This window comes from Aythya fuligula, unplaced genomic scaffold (genome assembly GCF_009819795.1).
Source record: "Aythya fuligula isolate bAytFul2 unplaced genomic scaffold, bAytFul2.pri scaffold_100_arrow_ctg1, whole genome shotgun sequence".
NCBI classification, from domain to species: Eukaryota; Metazoa; Chordata; class Aves; order Anseriformes; family Anatidae; genus Aythya; species Aythya fuligula.
In genome coordinates, this window is record NW_022473957.1 from 1 (window position 1) to 20,464 (window position 20,464).

Genomic DNA, 20,464 nt, shown 5'->3' on the forward strand with positions numbered 1-20,464 from the left:
CTGGGGGGGGGTCACCCCGTTTCCCCCCCTCCCCCCCCCCCCACAGATCCTGGGGTATTTCGACTACGCCTTCACCTCCATCTTCACCGTGGAGATCCTGCTCAAGGTACTGGGGGGGGTGGGTCATTTTTGGGGGGGATTCTGGGGTTTTTGGGGGTGTTTTTTTTTTTGGGGGGGGGGTCCCAGTCCTCACGGCCTCCCCCCCCCCCCCCTCAGATGACCGCTTTCGGCGCCTTCCTGCACAAAGGCTCCTTCTGCCGCAACTGGTTCAACCTCCTCGACCTGCTGGTGGTCGGCGTCTCCCTGGTCTCTTTTGGCATCCAGTAAGCACTGGGGGGGGAACTGGGAGGGGCACTGGGAGCACTGGGAGCGCCCCCGGGGGACACCAGTGTCCCTGGGCAGCTCCAGCGCCATCTCGGTGGTGAAGATCCTGCGGGTGCTGCGCGTCCTGCGGCCCCTGCGAGCCATCAACCGCGCCAAGGGGCTGAAGGTATGGCACTGGGAGGCACTGGGAGGGACTGGGAAGCACTGGGAGGGGGGAAACACGCCCTTCCTGGGGCAACTGGGAGCGCTGGGATCCCCAGCAGGCGGTGGGGGGGGTGTGCTGGGGGTGGTGGGAAGTGGTGGCGTGCTGGTGGGACTGGGAGCGGGGGTGTCCCCGTGTCCTGGTGTCCCCAACACCTGTGTCAGGCTGTCCCCAACACCCTGCTGTCCCCAACACCCCCATAACACTGTCCCCGTGTCCCCAACACCCCCGTCACACTGTCCCCAACACCCCGGTGTCCCCAACGCCCCCGTCACACTGTCCCCGTGTCCCCAACACCCCCGTCACGCTGTCCCCAACACCCTGCTGTCCCCAACACCCCCATCACACTGTCTCCATGTCCCCAACACCCCCGTCAGGCTGTCCCCAACACCCCGCTGTCCCCAACACCCCCGTCAGGCTGTCCCCAACACCCCGCTGTCCCCAACACCCCCGTCACACTGTCCCCAACACCCCGCTATCCCCAACACCCCTGTCAGGCTGTCCCCGTGTCCCCAACACCCCCGTCAGGCTGTCCCCAACACCCCGGTGTCCCCAACACCCCCGTCAGGCTGTCCCCATGTCCCCAACACCCCCGTCAGGCTGTCCCCACCCCCCCAGCACGTGGTGCAGTGCGTCTTCGTGGCCATCCGCACCATCGGCAACATCATGATCGTCACCACGCTGCTGCAGTTCATGTTCGCCTGCATCGGGGTGCAGCTCTTCAAGGTGGGGACCCCCCCAAAAAGGCTGCGACCCCCCCAGAGGGGCCGGGACCCCCCCCCGAGGGGCTGGGACCCCCCCACTAAGGGGTCAGGACCCCCCTGAGGGGCTGGGGACCCCCTCCCAGTCCCCTCTGACCCCCATTTCCCCCAGGGCAAGTTCTACAGCTGCACCGACGAGGCCAAGCACACGCCCGGGGAGTGCAAGTGGGTCCTGGTCCCCCCCAACGGCCCTGAGTGTGAGTGTGAGTGTGAGTGTGAGTGGAGGCTGAGTGTGAATGCAGGCTGTGAGTGTGCGATGGGGTGGGAGTGGAGTGGGGGAATGCAGTGAGCATGGAGGGAGTAGGTGTTGAGTGTGAGCTGAGTGTGAGTGCTGAGTGTGAGTGCAGGCTGAGTGTGAGCATGAGCTGAGTGTGAGTGCAGGCTGTGAGCGTGTGCTGAGCGTGTGCTGAGTGTCAGTGCTGAGTGTGAGCTGAGTGTGAGTGCAGGCTGAGTGTGAGTGCTGAGTGTGAGCGTGTGCTGAGCATGTGCTGAATGTGAGCTGAGTGTGAGTGTAGGCTGTGAGCATGTGCTGAGTGTGTGCTGAGTGTGAGCTGAGTGTGTGTGCTGAGTGTGAGCACATGCTGAGTGTGAGCGCGTGCTGAGTGTGTGCTGAGTGTGAGTGCTGAGTGTGAGCGTGTGCTGAACATGTGCTGAGTGTGAACTGAGTGTGAGTGCAGGCTGTGAGCATGTGCTGAGTGAGTGTGTGCTGAGTGCGAGTGCATCCTGAGTGTGAGTGCTGAGTGTGAGCGTGTGCTGAGCATGTGCTGAATGTGAGCTGAGTGTGAGTGTAGGCTGTGAGCATGTGCTGAGTGTGAGCTGAGTGTGTGTGCTGAGTGTGAGCACAGGCTGAGTGTGAGCACGTGCTGAGTGTGTGCTGAGTGTGAGTGCTGAGTGTGAGCGTGTGCTGAGCATGTGCTGAGTGTGAGCTGAGTGTGAGTGCATGCTTAGTGTGAGTGCATGCTGAGTGTGTGTGCTGAGTGTGAGCATGTGCTGAGTGTGAGCGTGTGCTGAGTTTGAGTGCATGCTGAGTGTGAGTGCTGAGTGTGAGCTGAGTGTGTGTGCTGAGTGTAAGCGTGTGCTGAGTGCTGAGTGTGGGCTGAGTGTGAGCGTGTGCTGAGTGTGAGTGTGTGCTGAGTGCTGAGTGTGGGTGTGTGCTGAGTGTGAGGATGTGCTGAGTGCTGAGTGTGAGTGCTGAGTGTGAGCTGAGTGTGAGTGTGAACTGAGTGTGAGTGTGAGCATGAGCTGAGTGTGAGCTGAGTGTGAGCGTGAGTGCTGAGTGTGAGTGTGAGCTGAGTGTGAGTGTGAGCTGAGTGTTACCACCCCAGTGCATGCACACGTTGCACGACCGGAGCCGTGTGCCCACCCGCGGATCCCTGCACCCCCCCTCCGACATCCACCGGGCTCGTTCCCACTACGAGAGGCTGGGGACGCCCCCCCTGTCCCCACAGTGTCCCCCCCGTCCCCACGGTGTCCCCCCCGTCCCCGCGGTGTCCCCCCCACCCCGCGGTGTCCCCCCCCTTGCAGGGGCACCTTCCTGGTGTACAAGGACGGGGACGTGTCGCACCCCTCGGTGCGGGAGCGCCTGTGGCACAACAGCGACTTCAACTTCGACAACGTGCTGGCGGGGATGATGGCGCTCTTCACCGTCTCCACCTTCGAGGGGTGGCCCGCGTGAGTCCCCCCCCCCCCCCCAGAAGGGTGCTGGCACCCCAAAAGGGTGCTGACACCCCAGGGTGCCCCCCCATAGGGTGCTGACACCCCAATCCCTGTCCCCAGGGTGCTGACACCCCAATCCCCTTGGTATTTGGCACCCCAATGTGCCCCCCCAGTAGGGTCCTGACACCCCAACCTGTGTCTTTAGGGTGCTGACACCCCAATGTACCCCACCCCATAGGGTGCTGACACCCCACCCTGTGTCTTTAGGGTGCCGACACCCCAATGTCCCCCCCCCCATTGGGTGCTGCCACCCCAACCTGTGTCTTTAGGGTGCCGACACCCCAATGTCCCCCCCCCATAGGGTGCTGACACCCCAACCTGGGTCTTTAGGGTGCTGACACCCCGATGTAACCCCCCAGTATGGTGCTGACACCCCAACCTGTGTCTTTAGGGTGCTGACACCCCGATGCAACCCCCCCCATTGGGTGCTGACACCCCAATGTGCCCCTTTAGGGCGCCGACACCCCAATGTACCCCACCCCCAATAGGGCGCTGACACCCCAGCACCCATAGGGCCCTGCCGCCCCCCCAAAAAAAAAACCTTTTTCCCCCCCCCCCCCCCCCAAGGCTGCTGTACAAGGCCATCGACGCCAACGCGGAGGACCAGGGCCCCATCTACAACTACCGGGTGGAGATCTCCATCTTCTTCATCGTCTACATCATCGTCATCGCCTTCTTCATGATGAACATCTTCGTCGGCTTCGTCATCATCACCTTCCGCGCCCAGGGCGAGAGCGAGTACCGCAACTGCGAGCTGGACAAGAACCAGGTGCGTGAGGACCCCCCCCCTTTAATCTTTCTACCCCCCCCGTGGTGTCATTGGGTGTGTTTTTGTGTCCTTGTCCCCCCCCCCGTCTTTGGCAGAGGCAGTGCGTGGAGTACGCGTTGAAGGCGCAGCCGCTGCGGCGTTACATCCCCAAAAACCGCAGCCAGTACCGGGTCTGGGCCATGGTCAACTCCACCGCCTTCGAGTACATCATGTTCGTCCTCATCCTCCTCAACACCATCGCCCTGGCCGTGCAGGTTGGTTATGGGGGGGTCCCCGGGGGGTGTTTTGGGGTCGTCGGGGGGGTGTTAAGGGAGTACGGGGGTGGTTCAAGTATGTTAGGGGGGAGTTGGAGTGCTCGGGGGGCTTTTAAGTGGGTTGGGGGTCACTGAGAGATGTTTCGGGGCAGTTAATGCAGCTCTGGGGGCAGTTAATGCACCCCTGGGGGCAGTTAATGCACCCCTGGGGGCAGTTTTGTACCTCTGGGGGCAGTTATTGTACCCCTATGGGCAGTTAATGCACCCCTGGGGGCAGTTTTGTACCTCTGGGGGCTGTTATTGTACCCCTGGGGGCAGTTAATGCACCCCTGGGGGCAGTTATTGTACCTCTGGGGGCAGTTATTGTACCCCTACGGGCAGTTAATGCACTCCTATGGGCAGTTAATGAACCCCTATGGGCAGTTAATGCACTGCTGGGGGCAGTTATTGTACCTCTGGGGGCAGTTATTGTACCCCTATGGGCAGTTAATGCACCCCTGAGGGCAGTTAATGAACCCCTATGGGCAATTAATGCACTTCTGGGGGCAGTTAATGAACACCTGGGGGCAGTTAATGCACTGCTGGGGGCAGTTATTCTACCTCTGGGGGCAGTTAATGCACCCCTAGGGGCAGTTATTGTATCTCTGGGGGCAGTTAATGCACCCCTGGGGGCAGTTATTGTACCTCTGGGGGCAGTTATTGAACCCCTGGGGGCAGTTAATGCACCCCTATGGGCAGTTAATGCACCCCTGGGGGCAGTTAATGCACTGCTAGGGACCCTGGGGGGCTTTTAAATGACCTGGGGGTAATTAAGAGACATTACGTGGGCAATTAAGGCCCTGGGGGCAGTTAAAAGACCCGTGGGGGGGCTGTTGGGGTCCCTAGAAGGAGACTGGGGGCAGTTAAAGGTCACTGGGGGGGTTGTAAGGGACGTGGCAGGGGGAAATTGAGGCTCCTGGGGCAATTAAAGCACCCCTGGGGGGCACAAAGGGACCATGGGGGGCTTTTAAATGGCCCGGGGGGGGCAGTTATGGACCCTACAGGGGCAATTAGCACCCAGGGGGGGCAATTAAAGCAACCCGGGGGGTTGTTAAAGCACCCTGGGGTGTCAATGAGGTGTTCTGGGGGTGCATTTAGTGAGCTGGGAGGGGCATTTAGGGGTTGGGGGGGTGTTTAGGGCTGCAGGGGGGGCAGTTAGGGATGCAGGAGGGGCAGTTAGGGCTGCAGGGGGGCAGTTAGGGCTGCAGGGGGGGCAATTAAAGTGCCCCCCCCCAGCACTACGAGCAGTCGAAGCCGTTCAACTACGTGATGGACCTGCTCAACATGGTGTTCACCGGGCTCTTCACCGTGGAGATGCTGCTCAAGATCATCGCCTTCAAGCCCCGGGTAGGCTCAGGGGAGGGGTCCCACAAATTGGGGGGGGGTCTCACGGTGTGGGGGGGTCGTTTTTGGGGTGCCCCCGCCCCAAAATTATCTTCCCCCCCCAAAAAAAAAAGCACTATTTCTGCGACGCTTGGAATACCTTCGACGCCCTCATCGTGGTGGGCAGCGTGGTGGACATCGCGGTCACCGAGGTCAACGTGAGTCGCCCCCACCTCTTCTTTTTGGGGTGGGGGGGTCCCAAAAAACTTCTGGGGGGGGGGTCCCTGGTTTTTGGGACCCCCCCCCCCGGTGTCCATCTCCATCCATCCGTCCGTCTGTCCACCATTTCCATCCGTCTCCACCCTGCGCGTGCCTGCAACAGAACGGGGGGCACGTCGGTGAGGTAGGGGGCGTCCCAAATGCGAGGGGGGGGGATTTAGGGAGTTGGGGGGGGTCTCCTCACCCCCTGGTGCCCCCCCCCCCAAAAAAAAAACCCCCCCCTGGCAGAGCTCGGAGGACAGCTCCCGCATCTCCATCACCTTCTTCCGCCTCTTCCGCGTCATGCGCCTGGTGAAGCTGCTGTCCAAGGGCGAGGGCATCCGCACGCTGCTCTGGACCTTCGTCAAATCCTTCCAGGTTTTGGGGTCGGGGGGGGGGGGATAAACACGCAATTTTTTTTGGGGGGGGGTCCCGGGACGCCAAGGAGCCCCCCCCCGTGTTGTTTTTTACCCCGCAGGCGCTGCCCTACGTCGCCCTGCTCATCGCCATGATTTTCTTCATCTACGCCGTCATCGGCATGCAGGTGAGGGGCGCGTGCAAGGGGGGCGTGCAAGGGGGGTGCAAGGGTTTGGGGGGGGGTCCTCAGGGACCCCCCCAGTGTCACCACGTCCCCCCCCCCTTCTTGTCCCCAAGACTTTCGGGAAGGTGGCGCTGCAGGACGGGACCCAGATCAACCGCAACAACAACTTCCAGACCTTCCCCCAGGCCGTGCTGCTGCTCTTCAGGTGGGTCCCTTATGGGGTCCCCTATAGGGTCCCCTATAGGGTCCCCTATAGGGTGCCCTACAGGGTGCACAGGGACTTTTGGGGTCCCTGTAGTGGCTGGGGGGTGCCGCACGGTTCCTATAGGATCCCTGTGGTGTTTAAGTGGCCCGGCAGGGGTGTGGGAAGGGTCCCTGTGGGGTATGGGGGGGTTCCTATGGCTTTTGGGGGTTACTGCCGTGTTCCTATAGGGTCTGGGGGGTCCCTGTAGTGGCCATACAGCATCTCTATAGGGTTTGGGGGTCACTGCACGGTTCCTACAGAGACTCTGTGAGGTCTGGGGGTCGCTGCATGGGGCCTAAAGGGTCCTAATGGTGTCTGGGGACTGCTGTAGGGTCACTAAGAGTCTTTATAGGGTCCCTATAAAATCCTTATAAGGTCCACGGGGCTCTGTGGGGAGTCCTACAAGGTCCCTATGGGGTCTGTGTGTCCCTGTGGGTTTCCTATGGGGTACAAGGGGCTCCTATGGGGTCCACGAGTCCCTGAGGGTTACTACAGCTCCTGGAGTCCTTTAGGGTCTCCACCACCTCCCTGTGGGGTCTGTGGCTCACCCCAGACCACCTATAGGGCCGTTTTGATGGGGTAGGGGTTTTGGGGGGGGGGTCCGGAGGGGCCCTATAGGTGCCGGAGGGGTGCGTGGGGTGCAGGTGCGCCACGGGGGAGGCGTGGCAGGAGATCATGCTGGCCAGCCTGCCCGGCAAGCGCTGCGACCCCGAATCGGACGCGGGGCCCGGCGAGGAGTTCACCTGCGGCAGCAACTTCGCCATCGTCTACTTCATCAGCTTCTTCATGCTCTGCGCCTTCCTGGTGAGCCCCACGGCGCTGCCCCACGGCGCGGTGCTGCCCCACGGCGCGGCGCTGCCCCCCCCCGAAACACCACGCAGCTCTGGTGTGACATCCCCCAGCCCTATAGCAAGAATCGCACGCCGCGACGAGAAACCCCGTAACCAGCCCCATAGCGAGCCCCCCAGGCCTATAGTGAACTCCTCAGCCCCATAGCGAGCCCCTCAGCCCCACAGCGAGCTCCTCAGCCCCACAGCGAGCCCCTCAGCCCCATAGCGAGCTCCTCAGCCCCATAGTGAGCTCCTCAGCCCCATAGCGAGCTCCTCAGCAATATAGGGAGCTCCTCAGCCCCATAGCGAGCCCCTCAGCCCCATAGCGAGCCCCCCAGCCCCATAGCGAGCTCCTCAGCCCCATAGGGAGCTCCTCAGCCCCATAGCGAGCTCCTCAGCCCCATAGGGAGCCCCTCAGCACCACAGCGAGCTCCTCAGCCCCATAGCAATCCCCTCAGCCCCATAGCGAGCCCCCCAGCCCCACGGCAAGCCCCCCTCCCCAGATCATCAACCTCTTCGTGGCCGTCATCATGGACAACTTCGACTACCTGACGCGCGACTGGTCCATCCTCGGCCCCCACCACCTCGACGAGTTCAAGCGGGTCTGGTCCGAGTACGACCCCGCCGCCAGGTCTGGCACCGTCACCGCGACCCCCCCCCATTACTGTCACCCCCCCCCTCATCGCCGTCACCCCCCAATTGTCACTGTCACCCCCCCAAAACGGCCACAGGGGTCGCATCAAGCACCTGGACGTGGTGACGCTGCTGCGCCGGATCCAGCCCCCGCTGGGTTTCGGGAAGCTCTGCCCGCACCGCGTGGCCTGCAAGGTGCTTGGGGGCACCGCGGGGGGGGCCGGGGGGGTCACCTCTGCTCCCCCCCACCCCATTTACCCCTTTTCTGCCCCCCCCCGCAGCGCCTGGTGGCCATGAACATGCCCCTCAACTCGGACGGCACCGTGACCTTCAACGCCACGCTCTTCGCCCTCGTCCGCACCTCCCTCAAGATCAAGACGGAAGGTTTGGGGCGGGGGGGGCGACATTAAAAAATGGGGTGGGGGGGTGACAGGAAGGTGGGGACACCCCCTTCCCATCCCCTGCTGTCCTGCGTGTCCCCCCCCTCAAAAAAAAAAGGGAATCTGGACGTGGCCAACAAGGAGCTGCGGGCCGTCATCAAGAAGATTTGGAAGAGAACCAAACCCAAGCTGCTGGACGAGGTCATCCCCCCGCCGGAGGGTGAGCGCCCCCCCCCCTGAATTTGGGGACACTTTTAGGGTCGGGGGGGGGACACCCTGATGGCCTTGACCCCCTCCCTGTGTCTGTGTGTCCCCCCCCCTCAGAGGAGGAGGTGACAGTGGGGAAGTTCTACGCCACCTTCCTGATCCAGGATTATTTCCGCAAGTTCCGCCGGCGCAAGGAGCGGGGGATGCTCGGCCCCAGCAACGAGCGCGCGCTGCAGGTGGGTTGGGAACCCCCCCAGACCCCAAAAAATAATGGGGTGGGGGCTCCGTGGTGCCCCCCCCACCCCCTTTAATTTTTGCCCTTCCCCAGGCCGGGCTGCAGACCCTCCAAGCGCTGGGCCCCGAAATGCGGCGGGCGCTGAGCTGCGACCTGGAGGGGGACGAGGGCCCCGCGGGCACCGAGGAGGAGCAGCGGACCTATGCCGTAAGCCCCGCCCCTATTTGCCACGCCCTATTAGGCCACGCCCACATTGACCACACCCTCACAGGCCACGCCCACCCCCCCCTATCTGCCCGCAGCCCCCTGAGACCCTTTATGGCTCGGCCCCCAGCCCCCCCGGGCTGGAGGAGACCCCAAAAGGCGCCGGCCCCACAGACACCGAGGGGGAGGACCCCGCGCCCCTGCCCCACCCCGGCAGCCATCGCCATGGGGGCAGGTAGGGGGGCACCCTAAAAAAAGGGGGGGGGGGTTAATGGGGTGAGGGCACCCTAAAGGGGTTGGGAGCACCCTAAAGGGTATGGGGGCACCCTAAGGGGGGTGGAGGGACACTAAGGGGTTGGGAGTACCCTAAAGGGCACAGGGGGGCACCCTAAAGGGTTGGGAGCACCCTAAAGGGTATGGGGGCACCCTAAGGGGTTGGGAGTACCCTAAAAGGGGAGGGGGGGGCACCCTAAAGGGTTGGGAGCACCCTAAGGGGGTGGAGGGCACCCTAAAGGGTATGGGGGCACCCTAAGGGGTTGGGAGTACCCTAAAGGGGAAGGGGGGGGCAACCTAAAGGGGTTGGGAGCACCCTAAAGGGTATGGGGGCACCCTAAAGGGGTTGGGAGCACCCTAAAGGGTAGGGGGGCACCCTAAAGGGTAGGGGGGCACCCTAAAGGGGTTGGGAGTACCCTAAAGGGTAGGGGGGGCACCCTAAAGGGTTGGGAGCACCCTAAAGGGGTGGAGGGCACCCTAAAGAGGTGGAGGGCACCCTAAAGAGGTATGGGGGAAACCCAGAGTGGTGTGGGGTGAGCACCCTAAGGGGTGGGAGAGCACCCCAAAGGGGTGTGGAGGCACCCTAAAGAATTGGGAACACCCAAAAGGGTAGGGGGGCAACCTCGAATTGTGGGGGGGGGCACCCTGAAGGGGTTGGGAGCACCCTAAAGGGGCGGAGGGCACCCTAATGGGTGAGGGAGCACCCTTAGGGGCAGGTATGGGACACTGGGGGCACCGTGCCACACCCATGGGGCTGGAGGAGCGGGGAAAGCGGGGCCAAACCCCAAATCCCACACCCCACAACCCCCCCCCACGTGCAGGCGGCGCTCGGACGGGGGCGCCGGCCCCCACCCCACTGCTGGGGGGCAGGAGGAGCCGGCGCCCCCCGAGGACGGGGAGGAGCAGGGGGAGGACGACAGCGAGGACCCGGCCCCCCGCTGGGCTGGGGACAGGTATGGGGGGGGGGTAAGGGGTCCTATAACCCCCCCGCCACCCCCTTAACGCCTTCTCGTCCCCCTCCCCAGGCGGCTGGGACCCTCGGCCACCCCCCACTGGGCTGGGGGGGCTTCGAGGGGGGGCTCGCTGCCGCTGCCCCCCCCGCCACTTCGCCCTGCACAACGGGGCGCCGCTGGAGGGGCAGCAGCTCAAGAGGCGCCGGCTCCTGCCCCCCACCCCCGCAGGTAAGGGGGCTGGGCTTTTGGGGAGCGCCCCCCCCATTTTGAAATACACACGGGGGGGGTCTTTGGGGAAAGGGGGGGCTTGGGGGAAAGGGGGGGGTACTCATTAACCCCCCCCCCCCAAGGCCGCAAGCCCTCCTTCACCATCCAGTGCCTGCGGCGCCAGGGGAGCTGCGAGGACGAGCCCATCCCCGGCACCTACAACCCCTCGGGCCCCCCCGGCCCCCCCAGGCCGCAGGTACCGCGTGTGACACACGTGTGACACGCGTGTGACACGCGTGTCACCTCCATGTGTGCCCCCCCCGCCCTTAAATACCGTTTGTCCCCCCCCCCACAGGGCTACGGCAGCTCCGAAACCTGGCGCACGGGGGGCTCGTCGCACGCCTGGGCCGCTGCTGCCCCCCCCCGCGGCCACGTCCTCTACGCCCCCCTCATCCTGGTGGAAGGGGGGGGCGCAGCGGGGGGGGCCGGGGGCAGCCTCCCCCCCCTCTCCCGCTGGATTTTAGGGGAACGCGGCCCCCCCCAGGGCCCCCTCCGCTTGCCGCTGGGCCGCGGCTCCGCCGACAGCCTCGTGGAGGCCGTGAGTTTCCCCCCTCCTCCTCGCGTCCCCCCCCCGCCTCGTTAAATCCTGGCACGGAGAGGAATTTAACGAGGAATTGCTCATTAAATCCTGCCGTGGACGGGAATTTAATGAGGAATTCAACACGGAATTCCTCGTTAAATCCTGCTGTGGAGAGGAATTCAACGAGGAATTCCTCGTTAAATCCTGCCGTGAAGAGGAATTTAATGAGAAATTCCTCATTAAATCCTGCCATGGAGAGGAATTCCTCATTAAATCCTGCTGTGGATAAGAAGTTAATGAGAAATTCAATGAGGAATTCCTCATTAAATCCTGCCATGGAGAGGAATTTAATGAGGAATTCTTCATTAAATCCTGCCGTGGAGAGGAATTCAACGAGAAATTCCTCATTAAATCCTGCCATGGAGAGGAATTTAACAAGGAATTTCTCGTTAAATCCTGCTGTGGACAGGAATATAAGGAGGAATTCCTTGTTAAATCCTGCCATGGAGAGGAATTTGAGGAGGAATTCCTCGTTAAATCCTACCATGGAGAGGAATTTAACGAGGAATTCCTCATTAAATCCTGCCGTGGAGAGGAATTCAAGGAGGAATTCCTCATTAATATCTGTCATGGAGAGGAATTCAACAAGGAATTCCTCATTAAATCCTACTGTGGAGAGAAATTCAACGAGGAATTCCTCGTTAAATCCTGCCATGAAGAGGAATTCAACAAGGAATTTAATGACGAATTCCTCATTAAATCCTGCCGTGGAGAGGAATTCGGTAATTCAACGTTAAAATTTAACAATTTTAATTTCAAATTCAAATTCAATTCAAACAAATTCAACGTTAAAATTAACAATTCCTTGTTAAGAATTGCCACGGACAGGAATTTAACGAGGAATTCAACAAGGAATCCCTCATTAAATCCTGCCGCGGAGAGGAATTCAACGAGGAATTCAACAGGGAACCCCCCTAAAAACAAAAAAAAAACACATCATAACCCTAGGTACTCATCTCGGAGGGGCTGGGCTTGTTCGCCCGCGACCCCAAATTCGTGGCGGTGGCCAAGCGGGAGATTGCCGACGCCTGCGAGCTGACGATGGACGAGATGGAGAGCGCCGCCGCCGACCTCCTGACGCGCCGCCGCCGCCCCACGCCGCCCGGCCCCGTCTACAGCGACGAGGAACCGCTGCGGCCCCCCGCCGAGGAGGAGCTGGCCGACGAGATGGCTTGCGTGGGGGGGCCCTAAATTTACAGGGGGGGGCCCTAAGGTGTTGGGAAGGGGTTAAGGAGGGAGTGGAGAGGGTGGGGGTGTGGTAAAATTGAGGGTTGGTTCAAAAATTGGGGGGTATCGTGGAAAGAGGGGGGTATGGAAAAGGTGAGGTCAATTAAAAAATGGGGGGGGTGTGGTGAAAAAGGGGGGAGGTCGTAAATGGGGGGGAATCTGAAGAAACAGGGGGGTATGGCAAAAGGTAATGGGGTTGTAAAAATAATAAGGGGGTATCTGGGAAAGGGTGGGGTATGAGGAAAATAAGGGTTGGTTAAGAAAAGGGGGGGGTAAAGGAGTGGGGGGCATGGCAAAAAAAAAAAAGGGTACCTCATAAAGGGGTATTTCTATAGATTTAAGAAGTTATAGGAAAGAGGTGTTTTAACTTAAAAAAAATAAAAAAAAAAACAAAAACAAACAAAAAAAAAACAAAAAAAAAAAAAAAAAAAAAAAAAAAAACAAAAAACCAAACAAAAAACAAACAAAACAAACAAACAAACAAAATACCACAAGGGTTTTACCTCAGATTTTTTTAAACTAGAGAACGGGGGGGTTATCGCAGAGAAAAAAATGGGTTTTATCTTAAAAGTGAGGCGGTTTTACCTCAGAAAATGTAGTTTTACACGAAAAAAAAGTGTTTTTTTAACCTCAGTTGTTGTTTCGTCTCATTAAAGAAAAGTTTTACCTCAGAAAATGAGGGATGCTACCCCAAAAAGGGTGGTTAGCCCCAGAATGAGGGGTCGGGGAGGTGTTAACCTCAAAAAAAAAAGTCATTTTACCTCACGGGGCGAATTTTTACCTCAAGAACCGAAGGGTTTACCTCAGAAACTGAGAGTTTTACCTCAGGAAATGGCGGCGGGGCGCCTCAGGGAGGGGTTAACCTCAAAAAAAGGGAAGGTTTACCTCAGAAAAGGGCTGCTCTACCTCAGAAAACGTTTTTTAAACCTCGGAAAGGGGCTTTTTAACCTCGGGAGAGGAGATTTTGCCTCAAAAAAGAGAGTTTTACCTCAGAAACGACGCTTTTCCCCACACGAAGCCGCCTCGCGCCGCCGCCGCCACCTGCCCCTCGCCCCGCCCCCTCCCCGCACGCCCATTGGCGGAGGCGGCGCTAATTGGCAGGAGCTGCGCCCAATGGGGGAAGCTCCTGCGCCCCGGCGCCCTCCGCGCATGCGCACTGCTCATTTCAACCCAGCCGCCGTGAGGTGAGGACGTGCGCAGCCCCCTCTCCTCCCGACCCCCCCCCCCCCGCCCCAAAACCAGCCTCGTTTTTTAGCCTCCAAAGTTTAATAATAATAAAAAAAAATCATAATACAATAAAATAAGGCCCCCCGGCCCCCCCCCCCGCTACAAAGAGCCCGAGACCGGTAGTGTCGGCGAGGGGGCGGGGGGGGGCCCGAAGCCGCCCCCCTACCTCTTATCCCCCCCCCCCTCACCAAACCCCCCCCCCAAATCCCCCAATTCCTATAAAAAACCCGGCGCGAGGGGGGGGGGGGGTTAAGGGGGGGGTCCTGGGCCCTGCTGTGCTGGTTGTGCCCCCCCCCCCGGAGCTTAGAGGGAGGGGGGGGGGGTCCCGGGCCCCCTTTTTTTATGTCCCCCCCCCCCCCCCCAGGAACAATACAAAAGAAATCAACTCAAATAATTACAGCGCGGGGCGGGGGGGGGGCGCTCCGGGTGTGGGGGGGGCACAATGGGGTTTGTTTTTGTGTTTTTGTGGTTTTTTTTTTGGGGTGGGGGGGGGCACGGCCTCCTGGTGTGTGTCCCCCCCCCCCCCCCCTCCGCCACTGCCTTCAGGCGCATCCATCCGAGGTGGGGGCTCCGCGTCACGAGGCCGGGGGGGGGGGGGCACACTCATGTAGTGTGGCCCCCCCCCACAAATACACCCCAAAAATCCCCTAAGGACCCCCCCACCAAACCCCAAAACCCTTTAAGGACCCCCCCCATACCCCAAAACCCTTTAAGGACCCCCCCCCCAATGATAGTGGGGGTCTCCTCTTCCCCCCCCCCCAAATAAATCCCCCCCAAAATCCCCTAAGGACCCCCCCAGACCCCAAAACCCATTAATGACCCCCCCCCAATGAAAGGGGCATCCCTGATATGCCCCCATGATAGTGGGGATCTCCTCTTCCCCCCCCCCAAATAAATCCCCCCCAAAATCCCCTAAGGACCCCCCCAGACCCCAAAACCCATTAATGACCCCCCCCCAATGAAAGGGGCATCCCTGATATCCCCCTGACCCCCCCCCAATGATAGTGGGGGCCTCCTCTTCCCCCCCCCCAAATAAATCTCCCCAAAAATCCCCTAAGGACCCCCCCCATACCCCAAAACCCTTTAAGGACCCCCCCCCATACCCCAAAACCCATTAAGGACCCCCCCCCCAATGAAAGGGGCATCCCTGATACCCCCCCATGACCCCCAAATTCCCCTTGCCCCCCCCCCCCATTATAATGGGGGTCTCCTCTTCTCCCCCCCCGAATAAATCCCCCCCAAAATCCCCTAAGGACCCCCCCCCAACCCCAAAACCCTTTAAGGACCCCCCCCATACCTCAAAACCCATTAATGACCCCCCCCAAATGAAAGGGGCATCCCTGATATCCCCCTGACCCCCCCTCCATGATAGTGGGGGTCTCCTCTTCCCCCCCCCCCCAAATAAATCCCCCCCAAAATCCCCTAAGGACCCCCCCCCACACCCCAAAACCCTTTAAGGACCCCCCCCATACCCCAAAACCCTTTAAGGACCCCCCAAAAATATTTTGGTCCCCCCCCCAAAATATTTTGGTCCCCTTCCCCACAAATCCCCCCAGGACCCCCCCCATTTAATCCCAGTGCCCCCCCCCCGGCTATTAGGGCCCCCCCCAGTCCCCCCATAACCCCCTAAGACCCCCCCCAATTAATTAACCCCCCAATTAAGTAATTACACCCCCCCCCAAAAAAAATAAGAGGTGCCCCCCCCAAAAAAATATTTTGATCCCCCCCCCAGTCCCCCCATAGCCCCCTAGGACCCCCCCCAATTAATTAACCCAATTAATTAATTACACTGCCCCCCCCCCCCCCCATAAATCCCCCCAGGACCCCCCCCATTTAATCCCAGTGCCCCCCCCGGATATTAGGGCCCCCCCCGGATATTAGGGTCCCCCCCCCAGTCCCCCCATAGCCCCCTAGGACCCCCCCCCAATTAATTAACCCCCCAATTAATTAATTACCCTGCCCCCCCCGGATATTAGGGCCCCCCCCCAGTCCCCCCATAACCCCCTAAGAGCCCCCCCAATTAATTAACCCCCCAATTAATTAATTACACCCCCCCAAAAAAAAATAAGGGGTCCCCCCCCCCAAAAAATATTTTGATCCCCCCCCCCAGTCCCCCCATAGCCCCCTAGGACCCCCCCCAATTAATTAACCCCCCAATTAATTAATTACACTGCCCCCCCCCCCCCCATAAATCCCCCCAGGACCCCCCCCATTTAATCCCAGTGCCCCCCCCGGATATTAGGGCCCCCCCTGAATATTAGGGTCCCCCCCCCCAGTCCCCCCCATAGCCCCCTAGGACCCCCCCCCAATTAATTAACCCCCCAATTAATTAATTACACCGCCCCCCCCCCCAAAAAAATATTTTGATCCCCCTCCCCACTCACCCCATAGCCCCCTAGGACCCCCCCCAATTAATTAACCTAATTAATTACACACCCCCCCCCCCAAAAAATAAATAATGGGGTCACTCACCCCCCCCGTGGCGTGGGGGCCGGGGGGGGGGCTGTCCCGGGGGGGGGGGGGGGCCCCCCCCCCCCCCCTCTGGCCCCCTGCTCCTCTTTGGCTCCAGCTCCTCCTTGGCCAGGGGGGGGGCATCGCCCCGCTCCCCCCCCCGGCGCTTGCGGCGTTTTTCGGGGTCCCGACCCCGACCCCGTGCCCCCCGCCGCTCCGCCTGCTCCAGCTGGGGGGGGGGGAAATAATAATAGGGTTAATTTGGGGCCCCCCCCCGGAAAGATTTAGGGGTGTGGGGGGGGATTTGGGGTCTCTAAATGGAAGGGGGGGGGGATAAGGGGGGGATTTGGGGTCCCTAAATGGGGGGGGGGGGGGAAATAATAGGGTTAATTTGTGGCCCCCCCCCCCCCCATTAAAGAATTAGGGTCTCTAAATGGGGGGGGGGGCATAATAGGGGAAATAATAGGGTTAATTTGGGGCCCCCCCCAATAAAGATTTAGGGGTGTGGGGGGGGATTTGGGGTCTCTAAATGGAGGGGGGGGGAAAGGGGGGGTTTGGGGTCCCTAAATGGAGGGGGGGGGATAATAGGGGAAATAATAGGGTTAATTTGGGCCCCCCCGTAAAGATTTACGGGGGGGGGGGGGATTTGGGGTCTCAAAGTGGAGGGGGGGGGGGAATAAGGGATGGTTTTGGGGTCGCCAAGGGGTTTTGGGGTCATTTTGAGGAAGGGGGGGGGTAAGGAATGGGATTTGGGGTCGCTGAGGGGTTTGGGGTCTGGAGGAGTTTTGGGGTACCCGGGGGGGATTTTGGGGTTCCCGTACCTCAAGGCGGGCTTTTGGGGTTTCTGGGGTGATTTGGGGTTTTGGGGTTCCCATACCTCGAGGAGGAGGCCGAGGGGGAGCGAGCTTTTGGGGTTTCTGGGGTGATTTCGGGTTATTGGGGGCTTGGGGTGCCTGGAGGTGTTTTGGGGTGTCTGGGGGAGATTTTTGGGGTTCCCGTACTTTGAGGAGGAGGCGGGCTTTTGGGGTTTCTGGGGTGATTTGGGGTTATTGAGGGCTTGGGGCGTCTGGGGGAGTTTTGGGGTACCCGGGGGGGATTTTGGGGTTCCCATACCTCAAGGAGGAGGCCAAGGGGGAGCGGGCTTTTGGGGTTCCTGGGGTGATTTGGGGTTTTGGGGTTCCCATACCTCGAGGAAGAGGCGGGCTTTTAGGGTTTCTGGGGTGATTTGGGGTTATTGAGGACTTGGGGCATCTGGGGGAGTTTTGGGGTACCCGGGGGGGATTTTGGGGTTGCCGTACCTCGAGGAGGAGGCCGAAGAGGCCGAGGGGGGGCGTGATTTGGGGTTTCTGGGGTGATTTGGGGTTATTGAGGGCTTGGTGTGCCTGGAGGAGTTTTGGGGTTCCCATACCTTGAGGAGGAGGCGGGCTTTTAGGGTTTCTGGGGTGATTTTGGGTTATTGAGGACTTGGGGCATCTGGGGGAGTTTTGGGGTACCCGGGGGGGATTTTGGGGTTGCCGTACCTCGAGGAGGAGGTGGAAGAGGCCGAGGGGGGGCGGGATTTGGGGTTTCTGGGGTGATTTGGGGTTTTGGGGTTCCCATACCTCGAGGAGGAGGCCAAGGGGGAGCGGGCTTTTGGGGTTTCTGGGGCGATTTGGGGTTATTGAGGGCTTGGGGTGCCTGGAGGTGTTTTGGGGCATCTGGGGGGGATTTTGGGGTTCCCGTACCTCGAGGAGGAGGCGGGCTTTTAGGGTTTCTGGGGTGATTTGGGGTTATTGGGGTGATTTGGGGTTATTGAGGGCTTGGGGTGTCTGGAGGGGTTTTGGGGTTGCCGTACCTCGAGAAGGAGGCGGGCTTTTGGGGTTTCTGGGGTGATTTGAGGTTATTGAGGGCTTGGGGTGCCTGGAGGAGTTTTGGGGTGTCTGGGAGAGTTTTGGGGTTCCTGTACCTCGAGAAGGAGGCGGGCTTTTGGGGTTTCTGGGGTGATTTGGGGTTATTGAGGACTTGAGGCATCTGGGGGAGTTTTGGGGTACCCAGGGGGGATTTTGGGGTTGCCGTACCTCGAGGAGGAGGTGGAAGAGGCCGAGGGGGGGCGGGATTTGGGGTTTCTGGGGTGATTTGGGGTTATTGAGGGCTTGGTGTGCCTGGAGGAGTTTTGGGGTTCCCATACCTTGAGGAGGAGGCGGGCTTTTAGGGTTTCTGGGGTGATTTTGGGTTATTGAGGGCTTGGGGGGTCTGGGGGGGATTTTGGGGTTCCCATACCTCAAGGAGGAGGCAGGCTTTTGGGGTTTCTGGGGTGATTTGGGGTTATTGGGGGCTTGGGGGGATTTTGGGGTTCTCGTACCTCGAGGAGGAGGCCAAGGGGGAGCGGGCTTTTGGGGTTTCTGGGATGATTTGGGGTTACTGAGGGCTTGGGGTGCCTGGAGGTGTTTTGGGGTACCCAGGGGGGATTTTGGGGTTGCCGTACCTCGAGGAGGATGCCAAGGGGGGGTGGGCTTTTGGGGTTTCTGGGGTGATTTGGGGTTTTGGGGTTCCCATACCTCGAGGAGGAGGCGGGCTTTTGGGGTTTCTGGGATGATTTGGGGTTACTGAGGACTTGGGGTGCCTGGAGGTGTTTTGGGGTACCCGGGGGGGATTTTGGGGTTGCCGTACCTCGAGGAGGAGGTGGAAGAGGCCGAGGGGGGTTGGGCTTTTGGGGTTTCCAGGATGATTTTGGGTTATTGAGGACTTGGGGCATCTGGGGGAGTTTTGGGGTACCCGGGGGGGATTTTGGGGTTGCCGTACCTCGAGGAGGAGGCGGAAGAGGCCGAGGGGGGGCGGGCGGGCGGCCTGCAGCAGGCGCCAGATGCTCTGGGCCTCGTCCAGGGTCACCTCCAGGAGGTCGCCCTCCATCATCAGCTCCTCCAGCGGCCGCCGCGCGCCCTCGGCCAGCTCCAGCACCGGGCCCTGCAGCCGGGGCAGCACCGCGCTCAACGCCTCCAGCTCTGCGGGGGGGGACACGGCAGCAGGTGGGGGGGCGTCCCGAGAATGTAGGGGACGCCCCGAGAATGTAGGGGACACCCCAAGAATCCTGGGGCCACCCTGAGAACCCTGGGGGCCACCCCGAGGACGTTTGGGACCACCACAGGAATGTTTGGGGCTACCCCGAGAATATAGGGGATGCCCCGAGAATGTAGGGGATACCCTGAGAAGGTTGTGGGCCACCACAGGAATGTTTGGGGCTACCCCAAGGACGTTTGGGGACCACCCCGAGAACATTAGGGACAACCACAGGAATGTTTGGGGCCACCACGAGGATGTTAGGGACCACCACAGGAATGTTTGGGGCTACCCCGAGGACATTTGGGGATACCCTGAGAACATGGGGGCCACCATGAGGACATTGGGGACCACAATTAGGACATGGGAGATACCCCAAGAAGGTTATGGGCCACCACGAGGACGTTTGGGACCACCACAGGAATGTTTGGGGCTACCCCAAGGGCGTTTGGGGCCACAATTAGGACATGGGGGACACCCCAAGAACCCTAGGGGCCACCCCGAGAACGTTAGGGACCACCACAGGAATGTTTGGGGCTATCCCAAGGACGTTGGGGACACCCCAAGAACATTGGGGCCACCACAGGAATGTTTGGGGACCACCCCAAGAACATTGGGGACCACCCCGAGAATGTAGGTGATACCCTGAGAATCCTGGGGGCCACCCCGAGAAGGTTATGGGCCACCACGAGGACGTTTGGGACCACCACAGGAATGTTTGGGGCTACCCCGAGGACATTGGGGACCACAATTAGGACATGGGGGGCACCCCGAGAATATAGGGGACGCCCCGAGAATGTAGGGGACACCCTGAGAATCCTGGGGCCACCCCAAGAACATTAGGGACAACCCCAGGAATGTTTGGGGCCACCCCGAGAACGTTAGGGACCACCACAGGAATGTTTGGGGCTACCCCGAGGACATTTGGGGACACCCTGAGAACATTGGGGACCACAATTAGGACATGGGGGGCACCCCGAGAATGTAGGGGACGCCCCGAGAATCCTGGGGCCACCCCAAGAACATTAGGGACAGCCACAGGAATGTTTGGGGCCACCACGAGGACGTTAGGGACCACCACAGGAATGTTTGGGGCTACCCCGAGGACATTTGGGGCCACCCTGAGAACATGGGGGCCACCATGAGGACATTGGGGACCACAATTAGGACATGGGAGATACCCCAAGAAGGTTATGGGCCACCACGAGGACGTTTGGGACCACCAAAGGAATGTTTGGGGCTACCCCAAGGACGTTTGGGGCCACAATTAGGACATGGGGGACACCCCAAGAACCCTAGGGGCCACCCCGAGAACGTTAGGGACCACCACAGGAATGTTTGGGGCCACCCCAAGGACATTGGGGCCACCACGAGGACATTAGGGACCACCACGGGAATGTTTGGGGCTACCCCGAGGACATTGGGGACACCCAAGGACGCTTTGGGGCCACAATTAGGACATGGGGGACACCCCAAGAATGTTGGGGATCATCCTGAGGACATTGGGGACACCCCAAGGACATTGGGGGC

General features: G+C 60.4%; 1 protein-coding gene across 1 annotated transcript; it reads left to right on the forward strand.

The window, feature by feature from the left end:
• Positions 1–46: 46 nt before the first annotated feature.
• LOC116501486 (voltage-dependent L-type calcium channel subunit alpha-1F-like) lies at positions 47–12,184 on the forward strand (the record flags this gene model as incomplete). The annotated part of the gene is made up of 26 exons (XM_032207075.1): positions 47–106; positions 217–323; positions 403–490; positions 1,145–1,252; positions 1,400–1,452; positions 2,812–2,958; positions 3,571–3,772; positions 3,868–4,026; positions 5,302–5,412; positions 5,523–5,606; positions 5,771–5,791; positions 5,896–6,024; positions 6,125–6,190; positions 6,301–6,392; positions 7,076–7,235; positions 7,765–7,892; positions 7,993–8,089; positions 8,176–8,278; positions 8,393–8,494; positions 8,599–8,717; positions 8,810–8,923; positions 9,019–9,151; positions 10,219–10,374; positions 10,497–10,609; positions 10,709–10,951; positions 11,942–12,184. Coding segments are annotated over 26 exons (3,138 nt in total), but the record flags the coding sequence as incomplete, so codon positions are not given.
• Between the last annotated feature and the right edge of the window lie 8,280 nt (positions 12,185–20,464).